Here is a 24,339-nt window from a genome sequence, read left to right as displayed (position 1 = left end):
GAGTTACTCATATTAGGGCAGATTCTATAAACAGTGCCTAAGCGTGCCTACATTGTAGGCACTGCTCTGCGTGGTTGTCAATTAACCGCTAGACGCCACTTATATAATCATGCCTAGTGGCGCCTAAACAGACAGGCATTGCTAGGCACCGTGGAGGTAGGTGCTGGTAAATGCCAGGTTTTACCGGGCTAATTTAACGGCACCTATCTCGCATGCCTAGCGTCACCTATGTACACCATGCCTAGTCTCCGCCCCTAACTATGCCTATTTTTCAGAAGGTATTATTAGGCATCACTAGGCACCTCAACTTAGAATTCGTTGGTGTCCTAAGAGTTCCACATGAAACTCTTAATTGGAAATTTATTTTATTTTTGAATGGCTGAAAACTGGCATGGTCAATTAGAAACATAGAAACATGATGGCAGATAAAGGCCAAATGGCCCATCTAGTCTGCCCATCCACAGTAATAATTATTTCAACTCTCTAAGAGATCCTACGTGCCTATCCCACACTTTCTTGAATTCAGTCACAGTTTCTGTCTCCACACTTCTTTCAGGAGACTGTTCCACGCCATCTACAATCCTTTCTGTAAAAAAGTTGTGTACAGATTCTAAAGTTAGGCTTTGCTAGGCGTCATTGATTAGGACATCTAGCATAGGTATCCTTTATAGACATCTAGCATAGGTATCCTTATGTCCTAGTTTTCCCATGGCTGACTAAAATAGAAAGAAAATTTACATTTCTGTTCACACATATTGTAGGGTTATTCAGACAGCCCACAAACACGATTATCATATAGGATTTTACTGACATATACCACATAATAGAATGCTACCTCAGAAGAGGATTTCTTTAGAATCCTATAAACCAAGAAAAAGTTATGGCAGTCACAATAAACCCCCTTTTAAGGTGATGGCTATCATTTTCCCCTGAAGCTCACTGAATGTTTCTGAGCTCCACATGCTGAAAATCCATGATAGATGAATTGCCAACAGTTTTGGAAAGCACTGGAATTTCTTCTGGGAGTAACTTTCACTGACACACAAACACCACAGAGCTCCCTGTTTGAGTGGGATAGTCCCTAAAATATTTCAAATATGCTAGAGGCTCTGCTTTGGATTGTGACAGACAAATTGAGAACTGCCAATATTTTAACTGGAAAGAAACCTTAAGACTTCTTCTGTTTACACATATACTAAAACTATGGGGTTGGTTTAATAGGTTGCATTAGCATGGGTTAATGCAGGACTTTTCTGTGTGCCTCGCCCAGATTGAATGTAACATACGTATAGGGCTTTTTCCATTGTTTTAATTGCAGGTTATGCGTTGTGTCCATTAGCACGTGGTACTATCAGTGAATTAAGGCGTGAGCACTACTGAGAAATTCTATATAATCCGCCTAAACTAAGGGCTAGATTCACTAAAGTCCATAAATTGATCCTATTCATGTCCTATCCGTTTCTGAGTCATTCTGGCCGATCGATTCAGTAAAGCTTGTCCATGCAAATCATCAAATCGTAAACACGACCCCATGTCTCGCTGTAACATCGATCGACGTGCGTGCGCACTGTCTCCTTGTTGGTTTTGAAGCACATAACGCATGCGCTAGCTCTTTAGGACTTTACTGCGTAGAAATGGGGCGGGGTTTAATCGCGGACGTCACTGGAAGGCTACAAATGCACCTACTATATAGTATTGTTGTCGTAAAAAATGCAATATAAGAACTGTAGTTTTTACCAACCTCTCTCTTTTTCTTAAGTGTTGTTGCACGCTGTATAAGCTGTGACCGTAGCTTTTTGAAAAATTTATTGGAGAGGTTTAAGGAGAAATAGCATCGGAGGTTTGTGAGTGAGCAGTGGAATTCGTGTTTATTCTTTTTTATGGATCGATCTCGAAGTTTATTGCGCGCTTCCAAACAGCTTAACATTTCTCTCAGGAAAAGAACTGTTAAGTTGCTAGAAGGCACAACAGTTAACAGCAGTTGAATGCGTTGGGATCACGCGCTGTTATATAGAGCCTACGAATCCCAAGAGTCTGTGCGGCTCTTTCTGCCGTGAAGCACGAAGCAACCAAAGGCGGCCCCGTGACATCAGATGCACGCGACAATCTAGCCGGAAGGAAGGGGGGAGGGATAGCTGGCCCTTAAAACTTATTTTTCTTTTTTTTTTTAAATTTGGCATCGATATATGAAATGTAGAATGCGCAAGGAGAGTATGGGGTTAATCCGCGATTTTCTCACCATGCACATTACAAATCTGAGATTCACTGCCGCGCTCGCTATGCGCATTCCCAAAAAATCCAAAAAATATTTCTAACGCTTATGTACATGAAAGTTTATATATTTTTAAAGTTTAGATATATTTTGGATTTTTTTGTGGGGTACATATATATTTTTAATGGGGTTCTTAACATGCACGCGGCAGTTGCTAGGCAGGAATAGTCGGTGAGGATGTAAACGACTGGTCTTCAGCAGTCAAAACTTTTTGGAACAGAAAGGCCACTCGGTTTGGACGAAATGGTTTCATGAATCGATGCCTTAAGACATTTACATGCCTTTTTACTCATTTGCATGCGTAGATCGTATAGGGTACGGATGGGGTCTGGAGGAAGGTTAGTGAATCGAGCCGTAGTAGGATCAGTACACGATCAGTTTGCTTAGTGAATTGAACCCTATGACACCTACTCTTGGAGGAGAGTATGGCATAGTGGTTAGAGCTAAAGCCTCAGGACCCTGAGGTTGTGGGTTCAATCCCTGCACTGCTCCCTGTGACCCTGAGCAAGTCACTTAATCCTCCACTGTCCCAGGTACATTAGACAGACTGTGAGCCTGTCGGCAAAGATAGGGAAAATGCTTGAGTACCCGATTTGTGACCTGTTCTGAGCTCCTTTGGCATGCCTTGCTGATGTAGGTGCCTAACTTAATTGGTTAATAGGCTTAATCATTGCCAATAATTAGCACTTAACACCTCATAATTGCCACTAATTAGACTTAATTGATAGGCATCTAGCTCAAAAAACACAATGGACTCGCTAGGCATCCTAAGTTTAGGTGCACTGTATTTATGCCAGGGTTTTCTTCGCCTAAATACCTGCGTTTAAGTTAGCGACCCATAACATTGCTTAGGCGTCGCTAAGCATGATTCTATACAGTGCACCTAACTCTTATAGAATAACGCTTAGCACCGCATTAGTCAATGTTAATTTTTTAGGAGGTGATCTATATAAAATTGTGCCCTTAGGCCAGCAAACAGAAAAATGATGTCAGCTGTGTGTCAAACATGCTTAGGTGCCATTTACTGAATCATGCCTAGTGGTGCCTAGGTAAAAACCTATGCACCAGAAATGTAGGAGATGGTTTTAAAGGCCTACATTTCAGGGGCCTAAGTTTTTGGATAATCACGCTTAGCGGCGCCTAAGTCATGCTCCGCCCTTAAAAACTCCCACTTAGGTGTTAGGCGCTGCTAAACACCATGCAATAGACGCCTACCTTTTATGGAATCGGGTAGGTGTCTATTGTCCAATTAAATTTTGTTTCAATTAGTGAACCTATTAAGGGGATCTTGCCAATTAAGGCTCTCTTTTACTAAGCCACGGTAGAGCTTTTTACTGAGGCCTAGAATTCCTATGAGCATCGGAGCAACGGCGGAACATTTACCGTATTTTCACGCATATACCGCGCACCCGTGTAAAACGCGCACACGGGTATAGCGCACGGGAAACCGAAATTTATGTAAACAAATTAATATATAGCGCACACACGCGTATACCGCGCATGCTGCTCCTTGAATTAAAACCTCCTTCTGCCATCCCGACTCTCCTCTCGCAGCTCTGCCCTCTGCCTCGACTCTGCCTGTCCCCCCTTAAAAGTCTGCCTGTCCCCCTTGAAGTCCTGTCCCCCCTGGAAGTCCTGTGCCCCCTTAAAGGTCTGCCTGTCCCCCTTGAAGTCTTGTCCCCACCCTGAAAGCCTGATGCCCCACCCCGAAGGACCGCTGGCTCCCCCCACCCTGAAGGACCGCTCGCACCCCCACCCTGAGGGACCGCTCGCACCACCACCCTGCCGCGGTCCCGCCCTTTCTCTGACGTCAGAGAAAGGGCGGGACTGCGGCAGAGGAAGCAGTGCAGGGCTCACTGGCATCGGGAACCAATGGTAGGCTGCTTCTCCATGCGGGGGGAGGGGGCTGGGGGATGAATCGGACGTCGGGGGGGGGGGGGTGCGAGCGGTCCTTCAGGATGGGGGTGCAAGTGGTCCTTCAGGGTGGGGCATCAGGCTTTCAGGGCTGGGGGATGAATCGGACGGGGGGAACTATGTAAAAAAAAAATTGTACAATGCGCTCACACATATAATGCGCATGGCTATGCTCGGTTTGTAAAATCGTGTATAACGCGCGCGTTATATGCGTGAAAATACGGTAGTGCTCTGGGCTGTGGTAGAAACCTCTACCAGGGCTTAGTAAAAGTGGGTCTAAGTTAAACGCCTAAAAGGTGCCTAACTTTAGGCACCCTGTAGAGAATCTGGGCCTTACTGCCCTTATTCTATTAACTCTGCGTTATCCAGTTAGCATTAGCTGGACAACAGTGGAACACTTACTCTTTGCCCATCCCATGCCCCCTACCAAAAATATTTCTAGAAAATAAAGAACAGTTAGTGCATTCAACTAGGCAGTAGTCTGTTGGCATGCATTAACTGAGTGTTAAGGGCATGGGGTAGATTTTGTACAGGGCACCCACATTTAGACACTGGAAAGTGTGTGCTAAGCAGCTATTCCATAATGAAAAAATATATGCACAGTTTCTGACTATGGGCCCCTTTTATCAAGCCATGCTAGCGGTTTAATGCAAGTAATACCGCGCGCTAAACCGCCGGTGCGCTAGCCGCTACCGCCTCCTCTTGAGCAGGCAGTAATTTTTAGCCAGCGCGGGGGTTAACCCGTGATGAAAAGTCATGTACGTTAACCCCGCTAGCGTGGCTTGATAAAAGGAGCCCTATGTGTACAATTACTTACGAAAGATATGAGGAAAAACATGGGAGCATCAAAGTACATGCATGTTACACCATATTTAAAACAGTTGCTTTGGCTGCCGGTGTTGTTTAGAATACAATATAAAGTGTTAACAGTCTATCATCAGATACTGTATGGTACGCTGCCAGAATATTTCAAAAACAGTGTGACTATTTATCAGCCGAAGCGATCGGTACGATCGTAAAATGTTGTACTATTGAAAAGTACCGTAATGCTAACCCAAGATATATGGAAACCAGTCTGATGGTTTTCTGTCATGCCGGAGTTGAACATTGGAACTCTTTGTTAGGGCGGCTGAGAATGCGTCCTGATAGAATGGGATTTAGAAAATTGTTGAAGACCCAACTGTTTAAGACAGCATTTTTATAAGACCTGAAAGGAATCAGAAGTAGAATATACAAGGGTCTCTTGTCTTTTTTTTGGTTTGAATCTCTGTATGTTTTATGGTATGGTAGCTTAAATTATTGTGTATGTTTTTGGAAACCACCTAGTTGTAGACGGTATACAAATTTTAAAATAAAATAATATCAAAATACAAGACAGTGACTTTGCTTAAACATCTATAAAAATATTTAACGCATCCAAGCAGATATCACAGAATGAGATGAAAAAACCTCACATGTACTGGGTTTTCATATTCAAACAGGCTGACTTTAATCATCTGCTGAAAAACCTCCCTCCTGCCTTCAAATTGTAATAAATTGTGTTCAACTGCACTTTCACATTAGTAATAGATTCTATCACAGCTAATAATATCAGCACTTACCTCAAAGCAGATGTGGAAAATATAACTTGAATCAAATGCACCATAAAGCAATTCCAACAGGAGCCCGTTTCACTCACTCAAGCCTTCATCAGGAGAATTAAAACAATTTTGCTTGCCTCTCACTGCCAGGCAGGCTTCCATTTCCTTCATGCTGTCTTTTGTACCCTCTGTCTCATCCAACTCCAAAAGTAACTCCTTATGTGTATAATCTTCCACGTCTTCTCTCAGAGGGTGGTTGCAGCAATTGATCCTTACTTGGACACCTCTCTTCTCATTTCCATGGGAAAGCAGTGTCTCACTCAGAGGAATGGCTTTGATATCATTTTGAAGAGGGTGGGCCCTGAGGCAGGAGGGAGCAGGCATCCCTCTGTCCTGTTTTGAGGTACTTGTGGGGTCAGTGGGGTCAGGGGAAGAGGGATGTCAGGGTGGTGAGATGAAGTGAGGTGTGTGGGGATCCCAACCCAGCCACTGGACCACTATGAATTCTTCTAAAGTATGTTTTTGGGGTGGGGTTTTTTTTTTTTTTTTTTGGGGGGGGGTCAGGAGGGGGTCCGCTGGATCACCAGTTTTTTAAGCCTGGGGGGGGGGGAGTGGGTGAGAAAGGTTCAGTGGTGTAGCGCTTGTCTATGAATTTAAATGCGGCGGCTGGGAAGGGGGCTGCGGGAAGGTTTTGGCGGTGAGTGAGCCTGTGAGAAGGTTTTGGCTGTGAGTGAGGGCGGGAGGAGGGATTCGCCGGCTGTGCTGTGGCGCATGCGCCTCAAGCCGCCGTCACGGACAGACACAGCACATGTCAGGTCCCCACATCCTCCTAAGTGCGCATGCGCGCTTAGAGGATTATTATTATAGATTTGTTTGTAAGTAAGGATGCTGGATATGAATTATTTCGGAAAGCTCTGAAGACAACTCTGTTTGTAAATTACTTCGGAAACAACTCGTACTATTTTGTCCTTAATTTGGGGGGGGGGTATTCTTTGTTTCTTTCTTTATGTTTCATTCTTATTGTTAACCGAGTCGAGCTATTGGTGATGACCCGATCTACAAATCTAAGTTTTAATTTAGTTTTAGTTCACATCTGTAGGTTACAAACTGAATTTACAGTAGTGGAAACTTAACCAAAGAACACTTTCACTCTTTCCCAGCTAATCTTATTCAAAGTTGAGTGCAGGAAGACCAAGGGGACCATTCTGAAGAGCTGTTTTCCATATCAAAGGGCTGCTGAGAGAAGGGAAAGAAAAGAAAGAACCAGCTTCCACTAGCATTACAAAATGTGGCAGGGGATCAGATCAGCTAGTAGAAGAATTGATCAAACGAAGGATTTTTTTGACTACATAATCTTGCTCCTCTGTTAAATGTTCTGTAACAATTTCAATCTGAAGATAACAACAGGTCAGAATGAAGTATAGCATACATCTGCAGCCATGATTTATTTAGCTCATTCCTCCACAAACGAGGGTAATGAATCTACATAAATCATGTAATAAATTATTCTAAGTGATATGAAAAAGGTACCTAGGTGGTCTTCAAAACTACAATGATGCTAGAGAAGTGCTTCAGTGAATCAATGATTCCATTACCTTAACATGCTTTTCTTGAACAAGATTCTCCTCCTATGTTCCCTCTAAACCAGCGGTCTCAAACACGCGGCCCTCCAAGTTTTATTTGCGGCCCGCGGTCTGGACTGGATAATTCCTTCCTTTTGAAGCAGCAGCGGGTCTGGCCGGTTCGTTCCGTTCAAAACCGCGGGTTGGCGGCTCCTTGCACTATTCGCTCCTGCATCGGAAGCCACAACATCAGAGGCTTCAGACGCAGGCGCGGATCTCGCAAGGAGCCGCCACCCGCGGCTTTGCATGGAATGAGCCGGCCAGACACGCTGCTGCTCCAGTGGCGTACCAAGGGGGGGGGCGGTCCGCACAGCTGGTCACCCTCCACTGTTCTTCCTAGTGCGGCTCGCGGCTCGTCTAGAGCAGGGGTGCCCAACTGCTTCCCTTCCCTTCTCACCGCCGCCACCATGCTCTTTGATCTCCTTGCTCTCTCGCCGCCCGACCTCAATTCTGACGTCAAGAGGACGTTCTGGCTAGCCAATCGCTGCCTGGCTGCCCGGAACGTCCTTTCCGACGTTAGAATTGACGTCGGGCAGCAAGAGTTGGTCGGCCCCATGGAGATCTCGGCCTGTTCCCGATGATGGTAGCAGCAGCCTATTCCCCGGCGGCGGTGGCATGGGGAGGGCAGGAAGGAAGAAAGAAAGAAGGGGGGGGGCAGGGAGCCAGAAGGAAAAAAGAAAGAAGGGGGGGGGGGACAGGGAGCCAGAAGGAAAAAAGAAAGAAGGAGGGGGGGGACAAGGAGCCAGAAACAAAGCAAAAAATGGGACAAGGAATCAGAGAAAGACAGACATAGAAAAAGAAAGAAAAAGTTGGGGGAGGGAATGAGGTCTGGAGGAGAGGAAGCATACAGGAGGCTGAAAGAAGAGAAGAAATATTGGATGCACCGTCAGAAGAATAAAGTGCAACCAGAGACTGATGAAATTACCAAACAAAGGTAGGAAAATGATTTTATTTTCAATTTAGTGATTGAAATGTGCCAGTTTTGAGAAAGAAAAGATATTAAACTTTAAATGTGAGTGCTGCAGAAAAAATAGAGTACTTGGAGGGCCGCAGAAAAAAATAGTTAATGTCTTATTAAAGAAATGACAATTTTGCATAAGGTAAAACTGTTAAAGGAAAGTTTTATAAACTATAAAGAGTCTAACCTCATGCAAAATTGTCATTTCTTTAATAAGACATTAACTATTTTTTTCTGCGGCCCTCCAAGTACCTACAAATCCAAAATGTGGCCCCGAAAAGGGTTTGAGTTTGAGACCACTGCTCTAAACTGAGCATATGAGCAATCGCTCATACATTTTAGAAGCATCGCTCACAGATTTTACATGGTTGCTTATAAAAATAGTTGCAAATCTGGAAAATTGTTGGCTTTTACAACTTGTTGCTCACATGAAAAAATTTTGTTAGAACTAAAAAAAAAAAAAAGAACTTGTCACTCATATTTATTTAAGGGTTCTTTTACGAAGGCACACTAGCTTTTTTAGTGCACGCACAAAATTAGCGCACACTAGCCGGAAAACTACCACCTGCTCAAGAGGAGGCGGTAGCGGCTAGCGCGTGCGGCATTTTAGCGTGTGCTATTGCACGCGTTAAGGCCCTAGCGTGCCTTTGTAAAAGGACCCTTTATTTTATTTTTAAAATTTATATACCGTTTAAACCTAAACGGTTTACATATCGTTACATACATATTTATTTATTTGTAAGACAAATAAAATCAAACATACATTAACCTTTTCCTATCGTAATAAATTTTATGTTACGCTGGTTCCAATCATAATTATTTTACCAAAGTTTTGTATTATTCACCGTTATCATTTACGGCTATTGTAAACATAATGTAAATAAGTCATAAGTCTGTAAATTCAAATATTTTGTGTTCCTGGCTCTTTATTAGTCCATACAGACTGTTTATCCCCTGTCTATATCATTTTTGGAATGTCCCGTCATCCGGGATACACAATAGGAAAATGTTAAATATAATAATCGGAAAATCGTAAAATGCCCATCAAAAGAACAATCGCAAAGATCAGTTCCTAGAAAAATGCATTAACAAATAGCTGCGTTTTTAATAGTTTTCTGAAATTACACTTGTCATAATATTTTCGGAATTGACCTACAAGTGAGTTCCCTGTCAGTCCTTAGAGGGTACATTGCTCTCCACACTGTGAACCATGGTGTTAGAGTATTATAAAATAAAATAGTACACCCATCTTAAAATGGGTCTATCATTTAGGGCTCCTTTTATCAAGGTGCGGTAGGGGTTTAACGCACGGAATACTGCGCGTTAAACCACCTGCCGCGCTAGTCACTAACGCCTCCATTGATGAGGCTTTAGTTTTTTGGCTTGCCGCAGGGGTTAGTGCTTGATGAAATGTCCGACGCACTAACCTCGTTAGCGCACCTTGATAAAAGGTAAAGGCTTCTCTTATACTTTGACCCCAGGATTCTGTATAGGTTGCCCAAATTTGGGTGTGGATCCTATATTCAAACAAACTAATTAGTCAGATTGGTTTATGTGCACAATTACTGGAGTTAACAAGCTCTTGATTAGCAGTAATTAGGAGCTATGAATAGATCTGCTCTATGCCCTAACATGCCTGCCTAAATTTCATAAGGCATAACTCCAAAGGGAGTTTAGCCATGGGAGGGGCATGAGGGCGGGGTTGATGCTATAGAATTCCAATTTGGGTGCCAGCAGGTGTAAATGCTTACACCCAAAGTTAAGTGCAAACGGAATGGAGAAATTCTATAAATGGCGCCTAAACTTAGACACCTACATTGGCGTGCCTACCCAATGTAGGCAGCTAACTTAATTGTTTAATAGCTTTAATCATCGCTGATAATTGACAATCAACACCTCGTTATTGACATAAATTGAACTTAATTAGATGTTAAGCACCTAACTTGGTAGACACCTAGTCCAAGGGCCTACCACAAAGTATGCATGGTTAGGGAGCAAATTGTGGGTGTGTTTTTTTATGTAGGTACCCATTTTGGACTTAGGAGCTGGTAGGCATCTTAGACACAGGTATTTAGGCCAAGAAAACCCTGGCATCAATATGGTGTGTCTAAAAGTTGGGATGCCTAGTGATGACTAAGGCAGCTTAGACATGATTCTATAAAGTGTGCCTAACTTTTATAGTCAGTGCCTAATTTTTAGGCACCATATACAGAATCGGGTTTAAAATGCATGCTACTCTAGTATTCTATAAAGGACGCTTTGTGCAGAGTGCTCTTACAGAATACTAGTTTAGAGTGAATCATCCTTGCGCCTAGCTTTCAGCATCATTTATTAAATCTTGCCCATTGTATGTCATTGGAGAGGAGGAGAGGGTGACTAGTATACTCTGTAAACCATTTAAGGTACAACAGGTGGTGTTGCAGTAGTCACAGATGGCAGTTACAGGATAACAATCTCTTATACTGATGGGAAATGTATGGGTCCCAATGGATAATTCAGTGTTCCTCCTTAGATACAAGTTAAATTGTTTGCCAAATATGCTTAAGGCCTCCCTAAAAATTCATTTTTAAAAAAAAAAACTGTCACATTGGATAATACAGAGGCTTTGAACACCCACACATGCTTAAGGTCTGCTAGCTCTCACCCTTTAACTTCCTGATTGGAGGGGGTACACTAGCCTATCATGATGCAGAGTTATTGTACTACCCCGGACTGGTGATCCAGGCAAGCCACTGAGTGAAGGACTCTTCTCTTTCTCATAGTATGGGAGGAAGGTAAGGGCATAAATGCCGTAAGCCACGGGAACTCAAATATAAGCTGAGCGGCAATTTTCAACCTTTTTGGTGGACACAAATTTCTCAGCTTAGGTATATCAGTGTGTTGTAAACTTTTTAAGCTGAAACATACTAATCTCAGGGCTGCAGCTGGAGGGCATCTGGAAATGTATGAACATCAACACAATGGCATCATTACGTTGACATCCGCGCATGTGCAGATGTCTTCCAGCCGTAGGCCTGAGCCTCCTATTACCGCCTGTGGGAGGAGGGGTGCTGCAGAAGGAGAGGTGAGGAGAAGGAGCAGTGGCATCAGTGCTGGCTGACCAACTACAGGATGTGCCTCTCACCACGAGAAGCACGTCCTCTAAGCAGTCAGCCAAAGCTAATGCCTCTCCTCTTCACCAGCATCTCGTAGAACACCTGGAATCTGTCGGGGCACACTAGTGTGCCGCAGCACACAGTTTGCAATATACTGCAGTATACGATGATCCTGGTTCTATAAATGGTGCCTAGATCAGGGCACCTACCGAGTTAGGCGCCTAACTTAATTTTTTAAATTGGTACTGATAATTGAAAGCACCATTAAAAACCAATTAAAAATAATTTTAACTAATTAATTATCTAATTCATTAAGCACATACCATTTCACGGTAGGCATTTACACTTGAGGTGCCTACCAGAAAAGTAGGCGTGGTTTGGGGTGGAGTTTGGCTATGGACTGAGTTAGGTGCTGGTAAATCAGGCCAAGAAAACCCTGCTTAATATATCGGCGTCTAAAATTATGATGCCTATCGGAACCTAAGTCCAATTTAGGTGCCAGTAGGTGTGATTCTACAAACATCATCTAACTTTGTTTGACATGCAGCATGTGCTGTTTTGCTAGGCACCATTTATAGAATCTAGTCTGATATGCTGAAAATATGCCCCCAAGAATGCTTACATGTAATATTGAGAGTGCATATTTTATTTATGCATTTATCACCTTTATGTGTATATACCAGTGCACAATTTCATAATAGTCATTTCTGAAAGTAGAACATGCTTTACACACAAATAATGCTTTATAAAACAATTCCCAATGTGAGCTATTGCCCCACCCTCCGATGCTCTATTACACAGTTCCTATAACACCAGCACTATTTTTCTCTTCTTGAACTCTAAAAAAAAAAAAAGTCCCGATCTCTCTGACAATCAATTTTCTCTGAATCTTTTTAAAGTTACAGTTTTTATTCTTCATTCTGTGAGATGCTGTTATGTTTTCTTTCTCTACTTGTTCCAATGTTCTCAGCTATAAATGTCAAGATGACAATTTGGCAGTTGCCTGATTTTGTTCTTTAGCTTTTACTAAACAAAGGTACGACTCCTACTCCTCCACAGAACCTCTGGAAATCCCGGAGCAGCCTTTGGCTTAAACCATAAGGTTCTGAAGCTTTTTTACACTTATCTGCTAAAAAGAAATCTTAATATTTTTCTGCAGATGCTGATATCTCAAGTCTGCTTCTAGCTTCCCTACTTAACGTTTAAAAACAAAATAAAAGGAAAGGGCCAAGTTTCCAAATTTATTAATATCTTGTTATACCGTCTATCCCAAGTATCTAGACGGTTTACTACTGTAAATATTAAAAAGGGAGAAAGACTAGATAAACATGAAACAAGTGGGGAAGCTATGGAAGTGAAGTAAAGTTACAATTAAATTAAGATGGAAAGAGGTAAGGGGAGGGTAAATAAGGTAGGAAAGCGTTAAGTCATATCAAAAGCACCTTGAAATAGGAACGTTTTGAGTTTGGATTTGAGTATCAGTAGAGATAACTCTTGGAGTTTGTTGGACATTGCGTTCCATAGTGTGGAGGCCATGACGGAAAAAATAGATTTATTGTGGTGTCATAGAAGATTTTACGGATGGAGGGGATTGCTAATACCAAAGACCTCAAATGGCATGTAATGTATGGAAGATAGCTACTACAATTGTGTGGGATCTTTTTAAACATTCAACATTTCACATATTATCTTCTTGGATCATCGGAAATAACGCAGTAATCCTTCATATCCTTTGACAGAAAAACTACTTAGATCGTCATTGATCCTTTAGTTTTTTCTATTTTTCTTACTTTAATTTATCATATTTATCATTTTGTCTAATTCACACACATAATCATAGGACCCCTGAGGAAGACATTCTGGTCAAAACACGGACCATGTTGGGTCCTCTTCATTGTTCAAAGTTCTGGATTATCTTCTATACTCAAAGTTGTGGATTTTATTGTCATACATTTTCCTGTCCATGCCCCATTCCCTGCAAGCTCCTGCCCCTGCCCCAGCCCCATTCCCTGTCCTCATCTTCACAAGCCTCAAACACTTTAAAATCATAAGTGTTTGAGGCTTGTATGGTTAAGGCTGAGCTTGCAGGAATGGTGCAGGAACAGGGACAGTGACAAAACTTGCAGGGACGGAACAGGGAAATTGAATTCCTGTGGGGATGGCAAAAAATTTGTCCCCATGTCATTTTCTAGTAGGTGTCTAGTCCAAGGTGCCAACCAGAAAGTAGGTGTGGCTAGGGGCGGATCGTGGGTGTTTTTTACATGTAGGTGCTTGTTTTGGACTTAGGTTCCAGTATTTATGCCAAGCAAACCCTGACATAAATATGGTGCACCTAAGGTTGGGATGCCTATCGATGCTTATGACCACTTTAAGCGCCACTAGGCACGATTCTATAAAGTGTGCCTAACTTTTATAGAATCGCGCCTAAGCTCCACACTATTTGGAGGGTGGGTGGATTTCTGGCAGGAGGGACTGAGCATCCCTCCTGCCGATGAATGTCTCGGGGGGGGGGGGGAGATTCCTCCTGCTACAGACATTTGGGGAGGAGGGGTGTTTCGGGGGTTACAGCAGGAGGGAGTGGGCATCCATCCTGCCGGTTGTCTTTGCAGGGCAGATGGGTTCCCTGCTGCGGGTGCTAAACTGATCACAACAGGGACATTTCCTTGCCGTGATAGGCTCAGCGGCCATGTCTATTTGAAATGTAGACCAGCATTTTGTTGGCCTATATTTCAGGTGCCTATTGTGGATTAGGGAGATGCCTAAGACAGCCTAAGCTCACCTAAGGCCACTTCTGGATGAAACCACGCCTAAGCCTAGCCTTGGGCAAACTTAAGCGGCCCTACGCGCCTCCCTAGGCTTGTGAAAACAACTAAACTGTAGGCTGCCTATCTTGGGGTGTTTTTTTTTTTTTAAAACCTGCATCCCGATTGCCTGGTTAGACAGTGATAGGACGCCAACCGCCATCTACAATCGGGATTCCATTTATAGAATTTCCCTCTTTTGGCTGTATGTCTTATTTTGTTGCAAAAATTTAATTGTAACTTCTTCATTAAATGCCATTTTGCTAAAACAGATCTTAATGGTCACTTCCTGAATGATGTCATTTTGAAAACAAGGATCATCCAGTTTTTATAGCATCTTGCAGTAACACCTATTAATAATAGTAATAATTTTTAAAATAATAGTACATTTGTTTTGGGGGTCCCATTTCCTTTTTCCCAACACCGTGTACATGTCCATTATCCTATAATTTTTGGAGTTCTTTTTCCTTGGTTTTGTATTGGATTGAAAAGTGGTACATCGATAGAATAAACTGTAAACCATAAAACTAAGTGCCTGCGAATATGCACTTATGCACATTCACACCTTAAGCACTTTTCTATAACAGCACATACAGTACGAGTGCTATGCAGCACAAACAGAAAGGGGGTAGACATGTGGGTGGGGAATGGGCTTGTTTGCATGTTATACATTTTACACAAGCTCTTGCCACAACTGGACATGCTTAGTTATGTCAGCTCTCTGGCTGCTGTAATTGCAAGGTGCCTGAATCTAAGGCTTACTGCTGCCATTCTGTAATGGAATCTGGGAGCCCATTCACTGCTATAGAACAGGCGCTCCCTGTACAGTCTCAGGCTGCTTACATGGAAGAACTCACTTGGAGAATTGCCCCTTATTTTTTAAGGATTATAAAACCAGAAGCAATAATATGGGGGGGGGGGGGAACCCAGCCTTAAAACAGGCTGAATTAATTTGTGAACCATTATATAAAGGATGCTCAGAAAAAATATTGTTTGCCCTTAGCTTAAATGAAATACAGTAAACCTATTCCTATCCATCATTTGACTATAGCTAAGTGCAAAAGAACATTAGCTCGAAAAATCTCATAGAGCTGCAGTGAAATAGAAAAGTGATTTGGTTTTACTGTAGTTTTTGCATTAAGTGGATTTGCACACCCCAAGCTCGTTAAATCCTGATGCACTTCGATCTTTTCCTGAATCAGACTTTGCCAGATTAATAAATGGAGCATCCTTCTGCCTGCCAGTTAAGGGATGAAAAACAAATATCTATAAAGTTCAAGTCACAGCTTGACTAAACTTGAACTTTCTTGATTTCATTCTTCCTGGCTGACCACTTTATCTTCCACAGTAGGCACCAAGGTTGCTTGGATCAGAGCTTTAAAAGAGCAAGCAGAATCGGGTCCGATTTCCGTGCGTTTGTTTTTCTCAAATGGTATACCACTAAACCCATTCAAAAGCTATTTACCATGCAATAGCTCATTGGCCTGGGTGTGAAACGTATCTGAAGCTGCTTAGCTCATACTGCACGGAGTCCTTCACAAAAATGCACTTTTAGTGCTCCTAAATCACTGCTGAAGGACATGTATTCCAGACACAAAATTGGGGAGGATGGTTGCGCTGGGTGAGGCCATCGTGCAAATTTGTCCCCACCCCTTTTCTTTCTCTAGTGGCTATCTCCTCCTCCTCTCTCCCCACCCCGGAGGCCCCACCTTTTGTGGCGGGCCTCGCTAACTGCTCCGGCCTGCTTCTCATTATCTCTCCTTACCCAGCTAATTGCAAGACAAAAGCAACAAACAGCCTGCACAGTAGGTATAAATAACAAACCCTTTCATGAACTAAAAAGTCACAAGACATCAGCCACAATGGAGGATCTTCAGCATGTGCACAGCTCTCAACTCTGGTTCTCACATATCCTTTCTGAGTGCCAAGTCTCTTTTCTGTTTTCACCAGTTCTATTTTGTTTTATATAATTTTCATTTTTTTTTTTTTTTAAGGGGGGACCTTTTACTAAGCTGTGGTAAAAAGAGGCCTTTGCTCGCCCTTATGCAAGTCTTTCCTAAGCACTAAGGGCTCCTTTTACAACGGTGCGCTAGCAGTTTTAATGCGTGCTAGCCTCTACCACCTCCTTTTAAGCAGGCGGTAACTTTTCAGCTAGCGCGCGCTAATCTTGTGCGTGCGCTAAAAACGCTAGCGCACCTTTGTAAAAGGAGCCCTAAGTTCATTTTTACTGTAGCCAGAAAATGGTTGATTTTCTATTTTTTAAAATTAATTCCCCGTGCTAATTTTGCCATTAGCACACGGCCATTAAAGAATACTACTGCGTATTTAAAAAAAAAAGCCTTTCGCATCTTATTCTATATTACAAAAGCTGACTTCTCTTTTCTGAGCATACTACCAAAACCTATATACCGTATTTTCACGCATATAACGCGCGCGTTATACGCGTTTTTACCTACCGCGCATACCCCTCGCGCGTTATATGCGTGAGCGCGGTATACAAAAGTTTTAAAACATAGTTCCCACCCCGCCCGACGCCCGATTCACCCCCCCAGCAGGACCGCTCGCACCCCCACCCCGAACGACCGCTCGCACGCGCTCCCACCCGCACCCGCATCCACGATCGGAGCAAGAGGGAGCCCAAGCCCTCTTGCCCGGCCGACTCCCCGACGTCCGATACATCCCCCCCCCCCCCGGCAGGACCACTCGCACCCCCACCCCGAAGGACCGCCGACTTCCCGACAATATCGGGCCAGAAGGGAGCCCAAACCCTCCTGGCCACGGCGACCCCCTAACCCCACCCCGCACTACATTACGGGCAGGAGGGATCCCAGGCCCTCCTGCCCTCGACGCAAACCCCCCTCCCCCCCAACGACCGCCCCCCCCAAGAACCTCCGACCGCCCCCCAGCCGACCCGCGATCCCCCTGGCGACCCCCACGACCCCCCCACCCCCCTTCCCCGTACCTTTGGTAGTTGGCCGGACAGACGGGAGCCAAACCCGCCTGTCCGGCAGGCAGCCAACGAAGGAATGAGGCCGGATTGGCCCATCCATCCTAAAGCTCCGCCTACTGGTGGGGCCTAAGGCGCGTGGGCCAATCAGAATAGGCCCTGGAGCCTTAGGTCCCACCTGGGGGCGCGGCCTGAGGCACATGGGCCCAACCCGACCATGTGCCTCAGGCCGCGCCCCCAGGTGGGACCTAAGGCTCCAGGGCCTATTCTGATTGGCCCACGCGCCTTAGGCCCCACCAGTAGGCGGAGCTTTAGGATGGATGGGCCAATCCGGCCTCATTCCTTCGTTGGCTGCCTGCTGGACAGGCGGGTTTGGCTCCCGTCTGTCCGGCCAACTACCAAAGGTACGGGGAAGGGGGGTGGGGGGGTCGTGGGGGTCGCCAGGGGGATCGCGGGTCGGCTGGGGGGCGGTCGGAGGTTCTTGGGGGGGGCGGTCGTTGGGGGGGAGGGGGGTTTGCGTCGAGGGCAGGAGGGCCTGGGATCCCTCCTGCCCGTAATGTAGTGCGGGGTGGGGTTAGGGGGTCGCCGTGGCCAGGAGGATTTGGGCTCCCTCCTGGCCCGATATTGTTGGGGAGTCGGCGGTCCTTCGGGGGGAGGGATGTATCGGACGTCGGGGGGGGCATCAGGCTTTCAGGATGGGGACAGACCTTCAAGGGGGGACAGTGCACGGAAGTCAGGGGGGGTGAACGGAGAGTCGGGACAGCGCACGGAAAGTCAGGGCGGGCGAAAGGAGCGTCGGGCAGCATGCGCGGTATACCCGTGAGCGCGGTATACCAAAGTTTTTGCACATATCATCGTGATTTCTGCGCGCTATACCCGTGTGCGCGTTTTATACGGGTGCGCGTTATTTGCGTGAAAATACGGTACATACTCTCATTACCTATCGCTTACATTATTGCAATTTGCTTCTCTCAGGACTTCCACTCAACTATCTCAACTAACAATGCAATAGTAGAGGTTAAGGCTTGGACTGAATGTCTGTAATATGATGGATAACCACAGTCTAGTGAGCAACACAAAAAAGTTGTCTGAAATGACATATAGCTCTATGAACTATCTGCACAGAGAGCAATTGTATTAGCCCTGACACAGAAAATTTGCTTCCTTTCTTGTGTCCAGGACACACAAGTTCCCCCCCCAACTCTACTACCTCAGTCATATATGCTGAACGAGTATAACAGATGTAAGATAACAGCAAGTTTCAAAAGATGATTAACTGAAAACCATACGGTTTTACTTAAAAGTTATCAGGGTGCTCTTGGATAAACCAGAACAATTTGTATAAATGTATTTCTCTTGCGGAATAAATACAGATTGGAAATAATATTTTTAATTAAAAATGTGTTTCACTGCCTTTCAGTACTATAATCTGGACAGCTCTTGCGTCAGGCAGATGCACAAAAGAACACATCAAAGTCAATATTCGGTGCTATTTAGCCAGTCGGGAATGGCTCAAGGCCGGCTAAATAGACATAGCTGGCTATTTGACAATATTCAGCAGGAAATAGCTGGCTATCTCATGCTGAATATCCCTGTCTCCGGATTGGCCGGTGACTAGTTATGTCATTCAGTGGCTAGTCAGCTAAGTTTGGCAGTCACATAAAGCCACACAAAGGGGTGGTCTATTTTTGGCCGCTATGACTAACCAGCTAGCCACTGAATATTGGCATAGCCGGCTATATCTCAGCAGGCCAAAAATAGATTGGAAATTCAATGCAATCAATGGTTGTTTACCACAGCCCATATACGCGGAGGAAATTTTAATCCATCTGGAAATTAAGTCTTTAGACACCGGCCTCCCATTCTTGGCATGACTGGTGAGAACAAAAAGTTGATCCGAAAAGTGAAACCAACTAGGGCTCATAATCTCAGATTTAAAAGAGGGAATTAATTAAGTGAAATATGTTTAATTGGTTTCAACCAGGAAACAAACAAATACTGGAATTGCACCATTAAAATGGAAAGCCCTTCCATCAGAAATCAAATATTTGTCATTTAGATGGAAATTTAAAACTTGACTTTAATGAATTAACAGAATAGGACTTTTGCCTAAGGCATCCTGCCCATGCTGGCTCCAATCCCAAAGGTCCATAGGCTATACAAGGTGCCTTAAGTTAGGCACTGCTGGGCGCTTTACCGGTGCCTAACTTACCACTTCCTTTTTGCAAAACTGTAGCGTGGGTTTTAGTGCTGGCTGCGGCGGCAACAGCTCCAAAACTCAGAAGAATTCTGAATGTTAGAGCTGTTACCGCTATGGTTTTTTAAAAGGGGGGGGAGGGAGTTAATTGGTAAAGCCATTTTTAGAAAAACAATTTTAAAAAAATGTAGGCACTGACTGGTGCCTACAAAAAACAGCGCCTTCATCGCATCTACAGAGGCATCTTAGAATGCCTATGGTCGAATTAGGCATGATTAACACCAGAAACAACCTTAGGCATTTTAAGGTGCCCCCAGACGTGATTCTTGTCAAATGTAGGCACCAGAAATGTAGACCTTTAAAACCCTTGCCTAAATTTTTGGCGTCTACCTTTGACAAAAGCTGCAATTCTGTACATGGCGCTGTTGTGTGATTGACACACGATCAGCTGCCGTTTTTAGGCGGCCACCGATAATGGCGCTGTTTACAGAATCCAGCCCAAAATGGCTACCACAGCCTCCAGGGGCAATCTTGCAAGACTGCTATTTGAAGTTACGGGAGCCATTTTGAATTAGGAAGATGGCATGGGCAAAAGTAAGTGTGGATTGGTCCTGCCCACCTTAGCTACCACAAAACTTTGCTCGGAATTCAATTGTTCAATTTTATTTTTTTTTAACCAGTGACATAAAGCTGTTTTCATATCTTAAGCTTTAGCATTGAATCTCATGAACTGTTATCATCATCTTGATAACCAAGGCCTTACCGTCATCATCATCAGGCACAATAGTAATTCGAGTAGACGGAAAAGCTGACCCAATTCTTCCACCCATGGGCATGCTCAGTGTAACATTAAACACCTCGGGCTCTTCATACAGGGAGTCATCAATGATAACCACACGACACATTTTCTCCTCTTCACCTCTGTCAAAACGGAGCACACTATTGTGGTCCTCAGGTCTGGAGATAAAGTCAGAGTAAGATAACACAGAGGATGGGATAGTTCCTACAGCGGTTCCTGGGAAAAGAAGGAAATAGAAAAGATCATAAGCAACATTTTCTGTTTAAATATTACCTATTTTGTCGGCAACTTCATTCAGCATATGCTATACAGTCTCTAATGGGTTTTTGTCTCTAGTATCCTGTCTTGGGTGTTTTGTTCTCTGGATTCAGATGCTGAAAGGTACCCTTGACTCTTCCAGACTTTTCAAGACCTTGTGTATCTTTCAGCACGTAATGCTACAAAGGAATCTAGGGAATATCTCATCCTTTATTTCCCTAAATGTAACAAAATTGTGTATAAAACGGTTCATTCTGCAGGGTTCGAATATCAGGGAACCAAATGGTGGAATTCATTGTCTTTGGAAATTAGATGTCAGGAAAATTATTTAAGGTTTTGTACTATGCTGAAAATGTAAGTCACATTGAACACTGACTGAAAAAGTGAGATACCAGTGTCAATACGTGATGAAAATGAAATGAAATTTTTGATCTGAGGTTTAAAGGCCAGACTTTAAAATCAGGTGAAAAGTGTGTGAAATATACCAAAAAAAATAATTATTGCATAAACTTTGCCATGGTACATATTTTTGCCCCAAATATTTAGGGGTCATTTTTAAATGGATTTTACCAGGAAAGAGCGGCTCCTGCCTACTTAAATCCTACAGAGCTGGCCATCCGGTATTACTCAGTGGCATTTAATTTGGCAGTGCCACTGAATATTTATTGTGACCAAACAGGCACTGTTCAGTTAGTGCCGAGGTGGTGGAACTTAAGCCCAGTCATCACTTAACTAATTAAGCAGGCAGGTAAAGTTAGGCCAGCAAAAAAACTGTCATAACTTTATCCGCCAAGTTAACCGTGCATCAGTCTGAATATAGTTCTATTCTACCTTTAACGTTTAGGGCCCCTTTTACAAAGCCACAGTAGTGATTCTCCCATAGCAAATGCACCGAAGAAGCCTATAGGAATTGAATGGGCTTTGGTACATTTGCCAAGGAGGAATCGCTACTGTGGCTTTGTAAAAGGAGCCTTTAGTCTGTACTTCATTTAATTCTGCTTTTTGTCAAGTTTAGTGGTTTAGCAAATAACAAAGAAATAAAAAAAATATTTGCTCATATGTGGTAAGCTTCCTTTCTAACCCAAAAATCAGAGTATTTTAAAAATGTCATTAACTTCCCCTTTCACATTACATTAGAGATTTCTATTCCGCCATTACCTTGCAGTTCAAGGCGGATTACAAAATAATTAAGGTTGGTCAGTTACATAAAGAGAACAGTGGTCTGTTATAAGAAGAGATCAGTGGTCATGACTAGTGAAGAGTGCGGGTATTCTCAGGGAGTTAAGAAGCTAGGAGGAATGATGGAATCATGGTGTTAAGACTTAAGCAGGGATTTCTTGAAGAGTAAGGTCTTTATTTCTTTTCTGAATAGCTTGTAGTCCGTGGTTGTAATTAGCAGATTTGAGATTTGGTTATCCAGTTTTGCTGCTTGGGTGGCTAGGAGTCCGTCATAAAGTTTTTTTCGTTTAACTTCTTTGATTGGCGGGTGTGTGAATGGGGTGTGAGATTTTCTATGTCTGGTTGAGGTATTATGGATGAGTCGGTTGTTCAGGTAGGTTGGGCTGTCACCATTTATGGTTTTAAATAGTGTGCAGTAAAATTTGAATAGTATTCTTTCCTGGATTGGGAGCCAGTGTGAGCTCATGAAAGCTTCAGTGATGTGGTCGTGTTTTTTTAGGGAGTAGACGAGTCTTAGTGCTGTATTTTGGACTGTTTGCAGTTGCTTGATCATTATTGCAGGGCAGGGGAGATAGAGGATATTGCAATAATCCAGTATACCTAGGATAAGGGATTGAAGTATGAGCTGGAATTGTGCTCTTTCAAAGAATTTGCGTATTTGTCTTAGGTTCCTCATTACAGCAAAAGATTTCTGCATTGTTTTGTTTATTTGTGATTGCATGGTGCAACATCTGTCTATTGTCACTCCTAGTAGTTTCAGGGTGTTTTGGATGGGGTAATTGATCGAGTTGATTTCTATATTGGTAATAGTGGGGGTTTTGTTGTTTTCGAGGAGAATGAATTTTGTTTTGTTTGGGTTGAGTTTCAGTTTGTGGTCTTCCATCCAATTCTCTACTGTTTCCATAGTTCGGTGTAGAGTGCCTGTTATGGTGGTCTTTGGCTGATCAAAAGGTATGAGGATGGTGAAATCATCAGCATAACTATAGGAGGTTAAGCCTAGTTTTTCCATGTATGGAGGCAGTATATAGGTTGAATAGAGTAGGAGACAGAGGAGATCCTTGTGGAACTCCACAGGGGTTGGACCAAGATTCAGATTTTTCTTTATCTGATTTAACTCTGTATGATCTTGATTTAAGGAAACCCTTGAACCATGAGAGTACATTGTCTGAGATACCTATTGAATCTAAAATTTGCAGTAGTATGTTATGGTCTACCAGATCAAATGCTGCTGTTAGATCCAGTTGTATGAGAAGCATTCTTTTTCCAGTGCTGAGGTGTTGTCTAATTGTGTCCATAAGGGAACCTAGTAATGTCTCTGTACTGAAGTTGGTTCTGAAGCCAGATTGTGTTGGGTGTAGAATGTTATGATTTTCTATGAAGCCGCAGTAGTTTATTTTTTATCATAGGCCGAAGGGGTAAAAGCTCCGATGCTCATAGGAACTCTGTGGTCCGAGATTTAAAAAAAACCCTAATATTGCTTCATAAAAGGGGGTTAAATTTATAGATATTGATAACAACTAAAAGTCATGCGACAGTAATTCTCAGGTTGAAGAGCACCTTACTTCCAGGAGGAGGTATTCTACTTCTTTGGATGCTGGCTCTAGCCAGTCTGTTTCTAGCTGTGCCTCGTACTTCTGGCAATCTTACTTCCTGTTTCCTAATTGGTCCAACAGGGACTTGCCCAGAGCATTTCTGCTCTGCTTCTGAGCTTGTTTCCTGCTGGGACAATCAAGAAACAGATCCCAGAGGGAGATCTAAGGCCAATCCTGGCTTTCTGATAATGCATTAGAGATCAGCAGCAGAGATTTTAATGGGAAGAATCAATGATTATAAATCCCATACTGCTTTGGGGTGTTCTGTAAGTTCAGACAGGATTGGTCAAAACATCTCCCTCCTAGAGCTGGGTAACTTGATATGTCTGCATATGAAGTACTTCCAGCAGTTCCTGACACACTCTCAGATAAGAGCAGAAGAGGCTTGGGTGGGCTTCATTTGCTTCTTCATCAAAGGAAAAGTCTTATGGTAGGCTACTTCTCTATTGGATGAGAACAGTCCACTTCTGTGCAATCAGAAAGACTTTGAAATTGCCATGTGATTTAAGCTGTGTTTCAATGCATTATTATAGGATTGTCTGGCATTTGCTTGCTGAGGGACTCCATCTGATAAGCTGGTCCCAACTCTGGTCCTAACAAATAAAATTAACTTTGTGTGCCCCTTCCCAGCATTTGGGTAATTGATTTACTGTTTCCTGCTTCAATGACTCGAGCTCCTGGTATTCCTGTCCAGGGGCCACAGCTAAGTTTGATTCGGTAAAATGGGGCTGAGAGTGAAGGGGATTACTCCTGCCTTGACACTATACCACCAATATCCCCACTGAGTACCAAGGAGGATTGGTTGTATTTTTTGTGGTGCTGGTGGGGAGGTATTGCAGTGGGTGGGGGGATGTCAAAGGGATCAGAGGTGGATTGGGTGATGCTATTTGAAGGCGGTTATAATTTGGGGTTTTAATTTGGGGTTAACTGTGATCAGGGGTTGGGGTGGTTTGCCACAACCCAGGAATTTTCTGTTTTGTGACAAATTAATAAAATTGCCTTGAAACAAAAGTTTTAAAGAATCCCCCCCCCAAATGATACAAAATGGGGAAAAAAACTGCAACTAATACTGGAAAGTAAATTAAACACATTTTTTGTATGCATACCCCTAGCTAAATCAATTAA

At 43.4% G+C, this 24,339-nt stretch overlaps 1 protein-coding gene across 2 annotated transcripts in view; it reads right to left on the bottom strand.

The window, feature by feature from the left end:
* Window positions 1-24,339, bottom strand: part of FREM2 (FRAS1 related extracellular matrix 2) — a 277,418-nt gene that overhangs the window by 115,078 nt on the left and 138,001 nt on the right. For both annotated transcript variants that reach the window (XM_033948675.1, XM_033948676.1), the window contains exon 6: window positions 20,150-20,401. In XM_033948675.1, coding sequence (XP_033804566.1) covers window positions 20,150-20,401 — 252 coding nt within the window. The remainder of the gene's footprint in view (window positions 1-20,149; window positions 20,402-24,339) is intronic.

This window comes from Geotrypetes seraphini, chromosome 6 (assembly GCF_902459505.1).
Source record: "Geotrypetes seraphini chromosome 6, aGeoSer1.1, whole genome shotgun sequence".
NCBI lineage: Eukaryota > Metazoa > Chordata > Amphibia > Gymnophiona > Dermophiidae > Geotrypetes > Geotrypetes seraphini.
The sequence above is the reverse complement of the archived record's forward strand: the minus strand, read 5'-3'. Positions and strand labels throughout refer to the sequence as shown.